Source organism: Rana temporaria, chromosome 13 (genome assembly GCF_905171775.1).
Source record: "Rana temporaria chromosome 13, aRanTem1.1, whole genome shotgun sequence".
In the NCBI taxonomy this organism is placed as follows: domain Eukaryota; kingdom Metazoa; phylum Chordata; class Amphibia; order Anura; family Ranidae; genus Rana; species Rana temporaria.
In genome coordinates this window covers 76,702,983-76,717,059 of record NC_053501.1, presented here as the reverse complement: position 1 = coordinate 76,717,059, position 14,077 = coordinate 76,702,983, and the positions used below count along the sequence as shown (strand labels likewise).

Sequence of the window (14,077 nt, the reverse complement as noted above, 5' to 3'; positions counted from 1 at the left end):
TACATCCAGGCTGTGCTCCATCTTGTTCAAAGTTTTTTTCATCTCACCCAGACTGCAGGTCTGCCGGGTATTGTCCCTCAGCAGACTGACCGGCAGACGCTCAAACCCCCCCCCCCTGGTCTCCTGGGTCGGCCTCCTGCTTGCCCCTGAGGCTTGGGGCCTGGGAGGAGGGGAGAGAGTGACCCATGGGGTTTGCTGCATGTTGGGGGAGGAGTGGGAGGGGCCACCCCTGATGGTGGCCTGACTGGTGCCAGCCTCTGGGGTAGCCTCAGGGGAAGACTCAAAGGTCCTATCTTGGCCCAACATGATTTCCCGGCCAATCATAAAATGGTCATCCTCCTCCCCCTCCCACTGAACCTCCTCATGAGGGGAGGTGTGGACACTCCCCTCCCATGGGGAATCCTGCCCTTCTTGGGACTCCACATCAGCCTGTCTTGGGGGTGGTGCAGCAGCCTGCCCTGATGGGCCAGCAACCTCCTGCCCTGATGGGGCTGCCACCTCCTGCCCTGATGGGGCTGCCACCTCCTGCCCTGATGGGGCTGCCACCTCCTGCCCTGATGGGGCTGCCACCTCCTGGGCTGATGACCCAGCAACCTCCTGGGCTGATGACCCAGCAACCTCCTGGGCTGATGGGGCTGCAATCTCCTGGCCATCTGTGGAGGACACAAAACAATCACAGGTTGGTGTATCCACACACTTGGCACATCTTCCCTTCCCCCACCCACACATGCTAATCAACAGATAGAAAAACCAAAAACGTACCTGTCCTCACAGGAGCATCAGAGTCAAAGCCAGGCAGGCTCACCACCTGCTGTGGGTGGAAACACTGGGCCACTGCCCATTCCTCCTCAGTCAGCCTGACTGGGCAGGGTCCCCCTCCTCCAGTGCCCCTCCTATGAGCATGCTGCGTTGCCAGCTTGTTCCGGGCCACGCTCTTCAAATCATTTTTTATTTTGTATGCCAGCGATGGTCCTGTTCTCCCCCCCCCCCCCTGCCGCATTGATCTGATCGGTGATCTTTTTAATGATCTCCTTCCTCCTGGCCGGGGTGGTGTTCTGGCTCTCAGGGCCATGGAGAAAACGCCCATATTTGATGATGCCCTGAGCAAGAATTCACTTCTCTCCCAGGGTAAAATTCAGCTTCCTGCGCTTGGGGGCCATCACAGACACCACCCAGCAACAAGAAACTCACCCCAAAAAAAAAGCAACAATACACACACAACAAACAAACAAACTCACTGCAAAAAAAAAATAAAAAAAACACAAGCAGACAGCTACTATAAATTAAAAAACAAACAGGCAAAAAAGGGAAACCAAAAAAAAACAAAGACAAAAAACAAAAACACTTATCAAAAACAAACACCAAATATACTCTACAACTCCGCAACAACTTTTCTCACAAACACAACTCACCAACAAACACTGACAAACATTCTGAACAGAAGCAACTTGCTCAAGGAAGGGAACACAGGGAAATACTTTTGCAAGGGAAGTGTGTTTGACTGGGGCTATTTACACACAGGGCGATCCTCAAACTAAGTACGCTTGGCCTTTTACCTATCTCACTGATTGCGCTGAGGTCAGTTCTGCACATGCCCAGTGAGAAGCAGATTCGTGCGCGCATGCGCAGTACAGCCGGCCCTTCATTTGCATGGGGTCACGGCTCATTACAATGAAGCACGCCCACTTCCTTCCCACTTGCAAAAACCCCGCCTTACGCCTCGGAATTTAAGTTACGTAAGTGCAATTTTGTGCGCAAATGCGCTGTGGATACGGCACTTACGACACCAACTTAGGGCGCCGTAACTTAAATGACATAAGTTAGGTAAAACTAAATTTGCACAGCTTTTTGAGGATTTGGCCCAAAGATTTTAAGCTTTAGACATAATTATATTAGTCCAGAAACTGTGCTAAAAATTGCTGAGATATGCATCTGCAAGAAATACTGTAGATTTAGATTTTTTTGAAAGGTAGAAAAGATTGTGACCAATTAAAAAAAAAAAAAAGTAAAAATATCCCTGTAAACAAAAGTGTTTAAAAGAGAAGTATACTTACTTACCTAGGTGGATGCAGCATCGGACTGTTGCTGCATCTGTCCCTGCACTGAGAACCGAGCCATTAAACACCGCTGAAGGCTCGGTTCTCACAGCTCCCTGAGCGGAGAGCTGCTAACTGTCAATCAGCTGTGCTCCTCCACACTCACTGGAGAGCTGAGCTGTGGAGGGGTGGGGAGCGGCCGTCTCAGCGGCTCGTTGAGAGGCTGAGACGGCCATTGGTCCAGGCACCTGGCGGATCCAGACTCCCAGAGACAGGATGACCCGATGCCTGGACTGATCTATGTGACATCAGCAGAGAGTGGACTTCAGACCACTCTCTGCTGAAAACGGGTCACAGAAGTGCAAAAATAAATTGCACTCATGTGACCCTTAGGAGAAGCCCAGCCTAACAAGCTTCTCCTTTAAAAAAGCTACAATCACAAAACATTACATTTTTATTTTATTTTAAATTATCATGTTTACCTTAACATCCTGCCAGTATGGACCTCCACGTGTGTAGAGGAAATAATGATATAAATCATCCCACTGTAGTGAAAAATAGGTTTCAGACTGTATATTCACCATCCAAGGCCGTCCATCTCCTCGAATTCTCAGGTGCAGTGTATTGAAGTTGGACCAGTCATAGTTGAATTTACGTCCAAAAGCTCCCTGTGAGAAGTAAGGCAACATAACCAATGACCGTTCTAATAGGATCAATTCATATTCCCATTTTCAACAAATTAAAAAATATCCATAGCTTATAAAAAAAAAAAAAAAAAAATGAACCCAAATCTGAACCGCTACAACCACCTGAAAAGTGTACTCAATCACTCTAATACCAACAATATATATAAGAAATTGTGCACTGATTCTTTAGATGTGAAATATACCAGAAAACGTATTCTGATGTCAATATACACACGCAAAAGCAAAAGGTTATCACAAATTACTCTAAAGTGCAAAGTATATCTGCATATACAGTATAAGAAAACGCTTATATTTGTACTGAATTATAAACACCTCCAAAGAGCTAAAGCAATTTGCAATTGTAATATTTAAACATGCTAAAAACGGAAATGACAAACAAAATACATTGGAATACATATATATGCATGAAATTTCAAATGGATTATTCTTTCCCTGTGGATGTGGAGACAAAACTTCCACATTTTGTTCCATTCCTATTAGTATTTTGGCATGCAAAGCATCTCCTGCATGGAAAGAAACCTTTTCCCTGAAAGAAAGTGAGATTACTCTAATGCTGCGTACACACGATTGGATTTTCCGTCGGAACTCCGCTCAAACTTGGCTTGCATACACACGGTCACACAAAAGTTCTCTGAACTTTCGACCGTCAAGAACGCGTTGACGTAAAACACTACGACGAGCCAAGAAAGTTAAGTTCAATGCTTCCGAGCCTATACACGACCGTTTTTACGACCAATTTAAAAAAATTGCATTTTTCTCATCATGAAAAATGGTCGCGTGTACGCGGCATTAGAGCCTTCTACAAACCGCTTTTTACCCCCACAGGGGTGAAGTGCTCTGGTGAGTGGGCACACAGGAGGGGAGCATAGAGAAGTCACCTATTTTTGTATAGCACGGGATCACTTTTATAGACTGTCACCATTTGGATCTAGCACGTGTCACTTTTGGAGTCTTCATGATTGCGAACTTTTATTAGTTTATAGTTGATATACGTATTGCATACATGTGTAAACTTTTTTTCTGCTTTACGCTTGCATATATCACTTCAAATGAGCTTATTCACAGTTTTCATGCACACTGGCACTTTATAGAGTTATTTTTACATAGCTCAGCACATTCACTTTTAAAAAGGAGCTTGTTTTTTTTCCCCATAATTACCAGCACTTTATAGAGCCTTTTCATATAGCTAATTTCATCAGTATGTTCCAATCACACTTTTTAATTGGTCACCATTAGGGTGGATCACAGAGTTGTTTACCACCGGAGCAGTAGTCACTAGATCTAGGGATCACCTCTATAGAACAGCGCCACTTTCCCTTTCTTTTGAGTTTTATAATGGAGGAGTTTGAAAGTCTTCATTGAACCATTAAAAGTTATCCTCCCTTTTTATAGGAAAGGGGATTTTTGTAGGACCAAAGGGTCACCTTGGTAAACCTATATCTGCCCAACGAGGGACAAGTCACAGCCTAAAGCCCCGTACACACGGTCGGATTTTCGGCCAACCAACTTCAAAATCCGGCACTTTTCAAATTTCTCCGACCGTGTGTACGTTCCATCGGACCAACTTTTTTGGCTTCAATCGGACAAAAAGTTGGGTCTGTGAACGGACCAACTTTCTGTTCCGAAAAGTCCGATTGTGCAAAGTGCGACCGTGTGTACAGAAAACCATCGGACTTTTGGACAAAGTACAAATGCGCATGCTCAGAACCAATGTTAAACTCAACCAACAATAGCAGAAGTTAACCAAAGGGTGGCGGTAAAGAGCAAGTAAAACCACGTGATGTTGGGAAAGTGTTAGAAAAGTTTGCAGAAAAGTCCGAGCGTGTGTATGCTATGGGTGTGATCGGACAAATCAATTAAGTCAAAAATCCAAGGGAAATTTTGTTGGATGTCCGACCGTGTGTACGAGCCTTTAGAGACATATCTAAATTTAGTACAACAAAATAAGGAGGGGACTCTGTTAATGGGAGGAGACCTAAATATGGCACTAGAACCGACCCTGGATGTATCAAAGGGCACCTCCCACTTATCCTACGTTAAACTGCGTAAAGCAAAAACACTTCTTCAGGAACTACAACTCTCCATGTGCACGACAGAGACTATACCTTTTACTCTGCAAAAAATAAAACAAACACTCTCTAAAGCACCCTGCAGTGCATAGTGGAAACCTCCATTGGTTCATTTACATTATCAGACCATGCACCAACTAATTGCAAAGTGGAATGGGGAGAGCCAGCTCCCGAGAATGGCACTGGAAGATCAATGAGACTCTTCTGAAAGAGCCAGAATGTGAAACACAAATAGTCGTTTTTCTCAATCAATGAGTCAGGAGAAGTAACCCCAATGTGTGTATGGGAAACACATAAGTGTTATATCAGAGGAATTCTCATATCTTTAGTAGCACATAGTAAACGTTCCTTGGGGGCCAAGCTAGAATCCTTGCTCGGGGAGATGTGTAGACTGGAATAGGCGCATAAGAAATCACAAGCATTACAGACAGAGGAAGAATTTGTTTGTTTGCGTGAGGAATTAAATCTTTTATTAACGGATAAAGCCAAAGCTATAATAACCAGATGCAAACAAGCTTTCTATGAGTACGGCAACAAACCGAGCAGGATGCTAGCTAATGCGCTCAAAGAGACTAGGGCACAAAATCACATTGAACGCATCAAAACGCAGGGAGATGTACTGATTAGCTCTTCACAGGAAATCGCTAAAACATTTAGAGACTATTATATAGGTCTTTATCAGATAGGGGACCAACAACGGGCCTCTAAGATGCCCAACAGAGGAGGGGCGAAGGAGTATATAGAGGCCTCGGGTATGTCGGGTTTATCAGAAAAGGGAGCAGAAGAGATAGATGGCCCAAATTACTGCAGGAGAACTTATAGGGGCCCTTAAAACATTAAAACCAGGCAAGGCATCCGGCCCGGATGGGTTTACTTTGTTATAATATAAGACCTTCATGGAAAAATTTACATCAAGATTTTTGGAGGCTTTTAACTCAGTACGAGAAGGGCAAGCGATACCGGTACAGACATTAATGGCTCATACAACAGTAATCCCTAAGGAGGGGAAAGATCCATCGCAACGCGCGAGTTATCGTCCAATCTCTGTGGACTTAAAGCTCTTGACGAAAATGCTGTCAAACAGATTATTGCCGTATATCCCTGCCTTAATACACCCCGATCAAGTGGGGTTTACACCTGAGAGAGAAGGTAGGGGAAATACACTAATCATAAGTGCCATACATTTTGTGCAAAACCAACAAAAACCCTTAGTGTTGATATCTACAGATGTAGAAAAAGCATTTGATAGGGTAGACTGGACTTTTCTGAGAGCCACTATGCAACATATAGGACGGAGGAAGGGGATGCAAAATTGGATCATGAGTTTGTATTCCACACCCAAAGCTAGGGTGAATATAAAGGATATACTTTCGGAACCTTTTTACATTTGTAATGGAACACGGCAGGGCTGTTCTTTATCGCCCATTGTATTTATTTTGACGCTAGAACCATTCTTAAGAACAATAAGGGCTAAGCCAGATATCAGGGGTTGACCATTAAAAGAGAAGGAACAAACTGGCCGCATATGCGGATGACCTTTTGTTTTTCATAACCTCCCACCACTACTGCATTGTCCCTCCCACCACTACTAATCGGAGAATATATGGGAGACTGTCCAACTTCAAGGTAAATTACAAAAAATCAGAAGCAATGGGGGTGGAGGTGGATATATCTTTACAACATCAGTTATCTACTTTTTTTGCATTTAGATGGACAGACTCCCATATATGATACCTGGGGACTAAAATACTGAGTAGACTAAATAGAATATTTGAACTTAAAGCGGATGTGCCATGGAAAAAAAAATATTAAAAGCCAGCAGCTACAAATACTGCAGCTGCCGACTCTTAATATTAGGACACTTACCTGTCCTGGAGTCCAGCGCCGTCCGCAGCAGAGGACGAGCGATCGCTCGTCACTCTGCTGCTTCCGCCGCCATCCACGCTGAGGGAACCAGGAAGTGAAGCGCTCTGACTTCACTGCCTGGTTCCCTACAGCACATGCGCAAGTCACGATGCACCTGCCGATTGGCTCCCGCTGTGTACTGGGAGCCGAATGTTCCCAGCACACAACGGGGGGGCGGCGGGAGGTGACGTAATGCCCGCAGTCTGCCTGAGACTGTTGGGGCCGGAAGTGGGTGCAAATACCTGTCTTTAGACAGGTATCTGCACCCCCTCCCCCCTGAAAGGTGTCAAACGTGACTTCGGAGGGGGGGAGGGTTCTAATCAGCATGAGTTCCACTTTAGGGTGGAGCTCCGCTTTAATTTTGCCCCCTTAGTAAAAATGAACATAATGCTGAGACTATTAGATCTGCTACAGACCCCTTAGTAAAAATGAACATAATGCTGAGACTATTAGATCTGCTACAGACCCTACCCATCAAATTATCTCTAGGATTTCTGAGAGACCTGAGAACTAGGTTTGCGGGGTTTATTTGGGCAGGAAAATCAGCAAGAATCCGTAGAGACATTCTGACTCTACCAAAAGAAAAAAGGAGAGGTGGGATTTCTGGACCCAGTGGGGTACCATGAGGTTATACATCTAACAAGGGCTATGGACTGGTGTGGATCTCAAAAAGAAAAGCCATGGATACACATGGAACAGGCAATGTCCGTGGTATCATTGGAAGACCTAGTTTGGCTCAATGAGTAGGTGATACCACAGGCGGCCAAACGACACCCTACGGTGGCTGCTACACTTATATCCGTGAAAAATACATTTAAAAAAAACAAAATATGTCGACACATTTGAGCCTAATGACCCCAATTGTGTGTAATCTGGCATTCGAACCAGGCCTAAAAGACCAAGGTTTTATGAACCTAAAACGACAGGGCAAAGGTAGACTTGCGCACGTCCTGAAGGACAACCGAGTGATGTCCAGATAGGAGATTGAGCGCGAGTTCTCAGAGGAACTGGACCCATTTAGGCAAATGCAGCTGAATGCTTTCCTCCGATTAATTTCAACGCGAATGACAGAAGTATCTATTCTTTCTAAGTTTGAGAAGCTATGCCTAAAGCGGGATTCAGTGAGACATTCGTTGTCTCTGTTGTATGCCTTATTGACCGAATTAAAATCCCCACAAGAACTGGGCTTTATACAGGCCTGGGAAAGAGATCTGGGGGTTATATTCTCTGAGACGCAGAGAAATAAGATATATAGGTTTACACATAAGGCTTCATTAGCAACTAGTTATCAAGAAGTGGGGTACAAGATCCTAACCAGGTGGTATAGAACCCCAGTAGTGTTAAACCGAATATATCCACAGGTGTCGAACCTTTGCTGGCGATGTCAAGGAGCAGTGGGCACTCTGATACACATATTTTGGGAATGCCCAGGAGTAAAAGATTTTGGGAAAATGGGATCTAAAACGATTAAAGAAATTACGGATGCGTCTCTGGGAGAGAATTTGGCTACATTTCTGTTTGACATTCCCCTCTCAATCAAAAAATTACAAAAAAATCGTTGGTGAGACATCTGCTTACAACAGCGAAAGCATGTATTCCAGTTTTATGGAAATCACGGTCTCTTCAACTAGATCACAATGGTTCACTTAAGTAACAGAAATTCAACAAATGGAAAATCTTACCATGATTATTAGGGAGCGGGAGGACAAATATCGTCAAACTTAGGCTCCCTATTTTACTTACAGGGAGCAGTTAGGATAGTGGGGGAGGGCGTGGAGGGAGGTCGGGGAGAGGAGGAGATTGGTAGATGTTGCTCCTCTTTTTTTTGTTGCTGTCTCTCTCTATCTTTCACATTTTTTCTACAGTTCTGTTCCAAGTCTGAATCTCTAGGGCAAGCTTTCAAAGGGCAGGGGGATAACCAGGGGGGGTCCCAGGTTAATAAAAATGTACTGTAGTAATAAAGCAGAACAGGATAAAACTTTTGGTTAAGAGGATAAATGAGGAGAGAGGAGAGAGAGCAATCAGGGGGAGGGAATGTCATTTTCCACTTGTGTATATATATATATATATATATATATATATATATATATATATTTATTATTTTTTCTTCTTTTTACTTTTTCCCTCTCTCTCTCTCTCTCACTCTCATCTGATGTTATTTTGATGGTTGGTGAAGAATTAGTAACGTAAATAGAGAAAAGATGTTATGAGTAAAATAACAGAAATATTGTATAGATGTACTTCATGAAATGTTGTACTATTATCTTTGTGAAGGAAAAATTAAAATAAAGAATTTATAAAAATAAAAAAGTTCTCCTCTGCGTATAAAATGCTCCACAGAGATCGAGACGGCCTAGGGACGAATATATGCAGTGGTGATTCAAAAAAGTGAGTGATAAGGCTAGCGATTAACGGACAGTAATAGTCCATCACGCCAAAGAAACCCGGGTACATGAATGCATGAGACTGTATGATACTTTAAGAACAAACTGTTCCATTTCCAATTAAATTTTTTGATAATTAACCACTAGATTACCTTAATTGGATGTTCCTTGCAATGAATATGATGGGCACCAGCCCCTTTAAAAGGGAAGGAATGTCCTGACGAATCATACTGTCACGTGTGCAAAATGCATTGACAGCATCAGCATGGCCCTGCGCGCCAACATGTGGTCCACCATCTTAGCGGTGTTCTAACGGCTGCCCGCACAGCTTCCACAGGCACAGCGCCTTGGAGCTACGTGATCTCCCTAACAAACTACAGGAACTAAGCGGCCAGTTATTTTGATCATTGCGGTAAACATTAATGATCCCATCAGTGCTCTAGAGTGCTCCATTAATGCTCTAGAGCAGTGGTCATCAACCCTGTCCTCAGGGCCCACTAAAAGACCAGGTTGGCAAGATAACTGAAATACATCACAGGTGATACAATTTGCTGCTCAGTGATTTCAGTATTCTAGTCTGCATCTCCCCAAGCTAATACATAAAATCTGGCCTGTTAGTGGGCCCTGAGGACAGGGTTGATGACCATGGGTGTAGAATTCTTGCCAGGTGTTGGCCACATTTATTAGCTATTGGGTAGTGGTAGTTACGAGCCGTGTTGCGAGCTACAAGAGAATGAGAGTCTAGCAGCTGAAGCAAATCCTGGCATTAGATAGGGTGACGCAAGTGGAGGGTTACAAATTACATCTATGAAGGGATTCAAAATAAGCTATGGTGGAAATGAATCCAAAAATTTCTAGCGCTGTAATCTTTTTCAGGTGCGAGCCGTGTTGGACAAGGATGCCACAGACAACACATTCAAGAGCTCCACATTGTATAAGAGTGAAAGTGGGATCAGAGGAATGGTCAGACACAAAGTTCTGGGTGGCCTTGGTAACCTCTGCCACACAAAGAGAATCCTTAAGTAGATTGTCATTAAGGCACCAGGAAGCACCTCTGCGGGAAGTTGGTGGGTGTTTTATCGTCAAGTGTACAGGAGCATGGTCAGACCAGAGAAGATGGCCCATAGAAGCCTGAAAAAAAGTATCCAGTAGGGATTGGGAGAGTAGGAAATAGTCCAGTCTGCTATAGGTGTTGTAAGTGACAGATTCATGTCTGTAGTCCCTTTCCATGGGGTGCTGAACATGCCAGACATCCACCAAGTGGGTGGAGTAGTGTAGAAGGGTTTTAATGTGTGCCAATTTGGAAGTAGGAACTAATGACTTACCAGAGGTGTCCGCAGAAGAGAAAAGAGCAACATTGAGATCACTGCCCACAGTGAAACATGGACCACCGAAAGAAGTCAATCTGGTGAGGACTGAGGAGAAAAAATGTGCATGGTCCTGGCTAGGAATGTAAATGTTAGCAAATGTAAAGATAACATTTTGATATTTCAATTTAAGAAATATGTTACGGTCAGCATCATCTACGAGACAAGGACCTCAGGAGCAAAAGATTTGTGGAAAGCAATGGAGACAGTCTTAGATTTGGATTACGGATTAGTACTATGGAACCAAGTTGGATAATAGTGGTTGCGTATGACCGGAGTGAATCTTATGGATTGGTTACAAAATTTGGTTCTGCTTCTCTGGCGTGTTATACCCTTGACAGTTAAAAGATGACAAATTTACCAGACATCTGACTGCCATAATAAGTAACATAGTTCAAAGGGAGGGGGGAGAGGGAGATAAGGAAATGTGAACCTCTCTTTAACCCACAGATCCCAGGTAGACAGGAGAAGGCAGAGAAATAAGAAAAAAAATAAAGGAGGAGGATCAGAAGAGAGAAAGAAATAGACAATGTAAATGAAGACCAACATGTCTTCAGGCCTCTAAGAAATTGAACAAATAAGACACAGCAAAAGAGAGCCAAAAACGGAGACAGAAAAAAAAAAGGAGGAAAATAAATAAAAAGACCACTATGTGGCTCCATAACACCATGAAGAAATGCATAACTAAGAATGAAAAAAAAAAAAAAAATGACAAACCAACAGACAGTGCATGTTCTGCCACTGATAGGCCTAAGTGGGGACACGCGAGACGTGGGGCAGGGCAATAGAAAAAAGTTAATTACACAGAAATATTCTGTGAGAGCGTAACATGTAAATAAATCCTAAGAGAATAGAACCATGGAAAGAAATAAACATCATAATACCTTGGATCGTAGAATATAACACAAACACACACACACACACACTAATATATATATATATATACACACACACACACACACACACACATACACATACACATTATATATATATATATATATATATGACCTGGGCGTTATATCAAACTATCTCCAAGGGCAAGATGAGCAAGTCCCTAAAAAAAAAAAAAGAGAAGGGGTATGGATGACTCCTGAGGAAAGGAGACAAGTAAAGGGCCCCACAGGAATAGTTCAGTCATTCAGCATACTGAGAAACTTTGGCAAGTCCCAGAAGGTGCTAAATGATGCAGTTTTGCCTTTGTGGCGGACTCAGAGCTGGAAAGGACACATCCCAACCTCAGATCTCACTTTTCTCAAACAAAACTACTCCTTCCATTGGTGCCCAGACTCCCTTAAATATTTAGGAGTAAACCCAACCTCCTCATACTCAACTTTGCATCAGGCTAACTACCCCCCGCTCTTTCGAGACATTGACCAGCTCTTGAGACAATGGGATGCTTATCCCATTTCTCTCTTGGGCCACATCAATGTCTTGAAGATGCCCAATATGCCAAGACTCCTTTACCTATTTGACACTCTCCCGATTTCCATGTTACAACTTAAAGCCACGCAGAAAACATTTCCTAATTTTATTTGGAATTATAAAGCACACAGGATCACGAGTTCGGTAATGTTAGCGCCCAAGACACGGGGTGGGATGGGAGCCCCAGATCTTATTGAATATTATTTTGCCACACATCTTAAAACAATCATCACTTGGTCCTCCAGAATGGCGTCCAGTGTGTGGGCAGAGATTGAAATGAGCGTCACTAGACCGGTACATCCCTGTGCCATGATTTGGGCAGCTTTGGCCTCCTCCATAAGCCAACTTGGAAACATATGCCTAGGCCCAATGTTATTCTCCCTTTCCATATGGAAGAAATGTTCCTGTCAATTCTCTCTCGAATCCCCATGTCCTCCACTGCTAAATGTGCTGTTCAATACTGATATCCCTGACAGCCTATCTTACACTTGAATGCTTCCATTGACGCAGGCTTGCATTTTCCAGCTTCAAAACATTGTACACCCCCCTCACCCGTACACTTCTACCCTTTGATGAACTGCAAAAGAAACATCAGATCCCTAAACAACTATTCTATTCGTATCTTCAGATAAAACACCATTTTACCTCTAAATCCTCTACTCTGGCCCTAGATAAAACCTACCCGTTTGAACTCCTATGTGCTCAGGGACCATACCAGACCCATCTCGTTTCTGAGATCTACAGGTTTTTACACAACGCTACCTTGATTACTGATACATCCCATTCCTATATGCAAAAATGGTCCGTGTTAGTAAATCGCACCATCCCTCTCCCTCAAATGGCAGAAAATTTGGGAGGCTGTTTCCAAATCATCACAATGTGTAGAACAAAAGGAGACGGCTTATAAAATATTATATTTCTGGTACAGATCCCCCGAAAGTTTTTCATAAATTCGATCCCAAGACTCCCCGGGTGTGTTGGAAATGCCAGGGTGACATTGGCTCTCACTTTCAAAATTTTTGGGACGGTCCCCTGATCCGCTCATTTTGGCTGTCCATTCAGACGTTTATACAGGATTTGTTTAATATCATCCTCCAACTGGATCCAGTCCACTCTGTTAGGCCTGCCGATCCCTGGCATCTCCAGATATGCCCAAAAATTGGCCACCTTTATTCTTCTCGCTGTCTCCATCCCCGCCTACTCTCCCACAGGTCTTGCAAACATTGAAACAGATCTGTAGAATGGAACGCCTCACTGCAATAGTACACAACACTCTTCCCCAATTTTCAAAGATCTGGGATTTATGGTACCATTCTGACCTTAACCCTGGTATTAGTTCCTTAACTCCTGATGTGACACTTGACCACGTTTCCCAACGTTTTTATTCAATGGTTTGTTAGCCTAAATCCTTGACAATTCCATGGTGCCCCTTTCTCCCCAACACCCCTTTCTTATTACTAGGTGGGACTTCTATGGGGTGCCTTCGTTCTCTGGTTGGGCGCCCTGGGGGTTTCCTCAACATCTGACCCAATGAGTAACACTTTGCTTATCCATGATTTAAATATGCGGTTTTGAAATGCCCAATGTTTGTTTGCATATTGTTCTTTTGTCCTATTTTTGTCCCCCCCCCTCTTATTTACCCTGACCTATATAGCTAAAATCTTGACTTTTGTTATATTGGTGGCATTGTAAATGTATTGATACATTTTTCGGATGCGATATATGTTTTATCTAAACCTTTGAATGTTTTCATACCCGTTTTTTGTATGTATAAATAAAAAAAATAAAAGAAGGTGGAAAGGAAAGTGCCACTAATCTTTAATTTTGCATTCCTGCAGGAGCTGCGCAAGTGGCTTCAGGGCCCAGCGCATGGCCAGGGTCTGGCGAGAAAGATCTGGAAAGAGCATAACAGGAGTGTCATTAGAAAAAAAAAAAAAGATATCCTAATGGATGAGGAAATCCCTTTGGAGGCATGACAGGTTATCTGGTCTCAGGCTGCCAAGAGCTCCCTGTGTACTCTCTATAAGGAAAACGCATATAAAATTCTCAACTTTTGGTACCTGATTCCAAAATGTACTCCACACTATCTATCCTACTAGTTTTGACTATTGTTGGTGTTGCCACTGAGATAGGGGTACCCTCTTCCATATTTATTGGAGTTGTCCGCTTTTTGGTACTTAGTACAAC

General features: G+C 43.3%; 1 protein-coding gene across 2 annotated transcripts in view; it reads right to left on the bottom strand.

Annotated features, from left to right (window-relative positions):
• NDUFAF1 (NADH:ubiquinone oxidoreductase complex assembly factor 1) overlaps window positions 1-14,077 on the bottom strand; it is a 67,576-nt gene that overhangs the window by 33,835 nt on the left and 19,664 nt on the right. For both annotated transcript variants that reach the window (XM_040332124.1, XM_040332123.1), the window contains exon 3: window positions 2,519-2,704. In XM_040332124.1, the coding sequence (XP_040188058.1) occupies window positions 2,519-2,704 (186 nt within the window). The remainder of the gene's footprint in view (window positions 1-2,518; window positions 2,705-14,077) is intronic.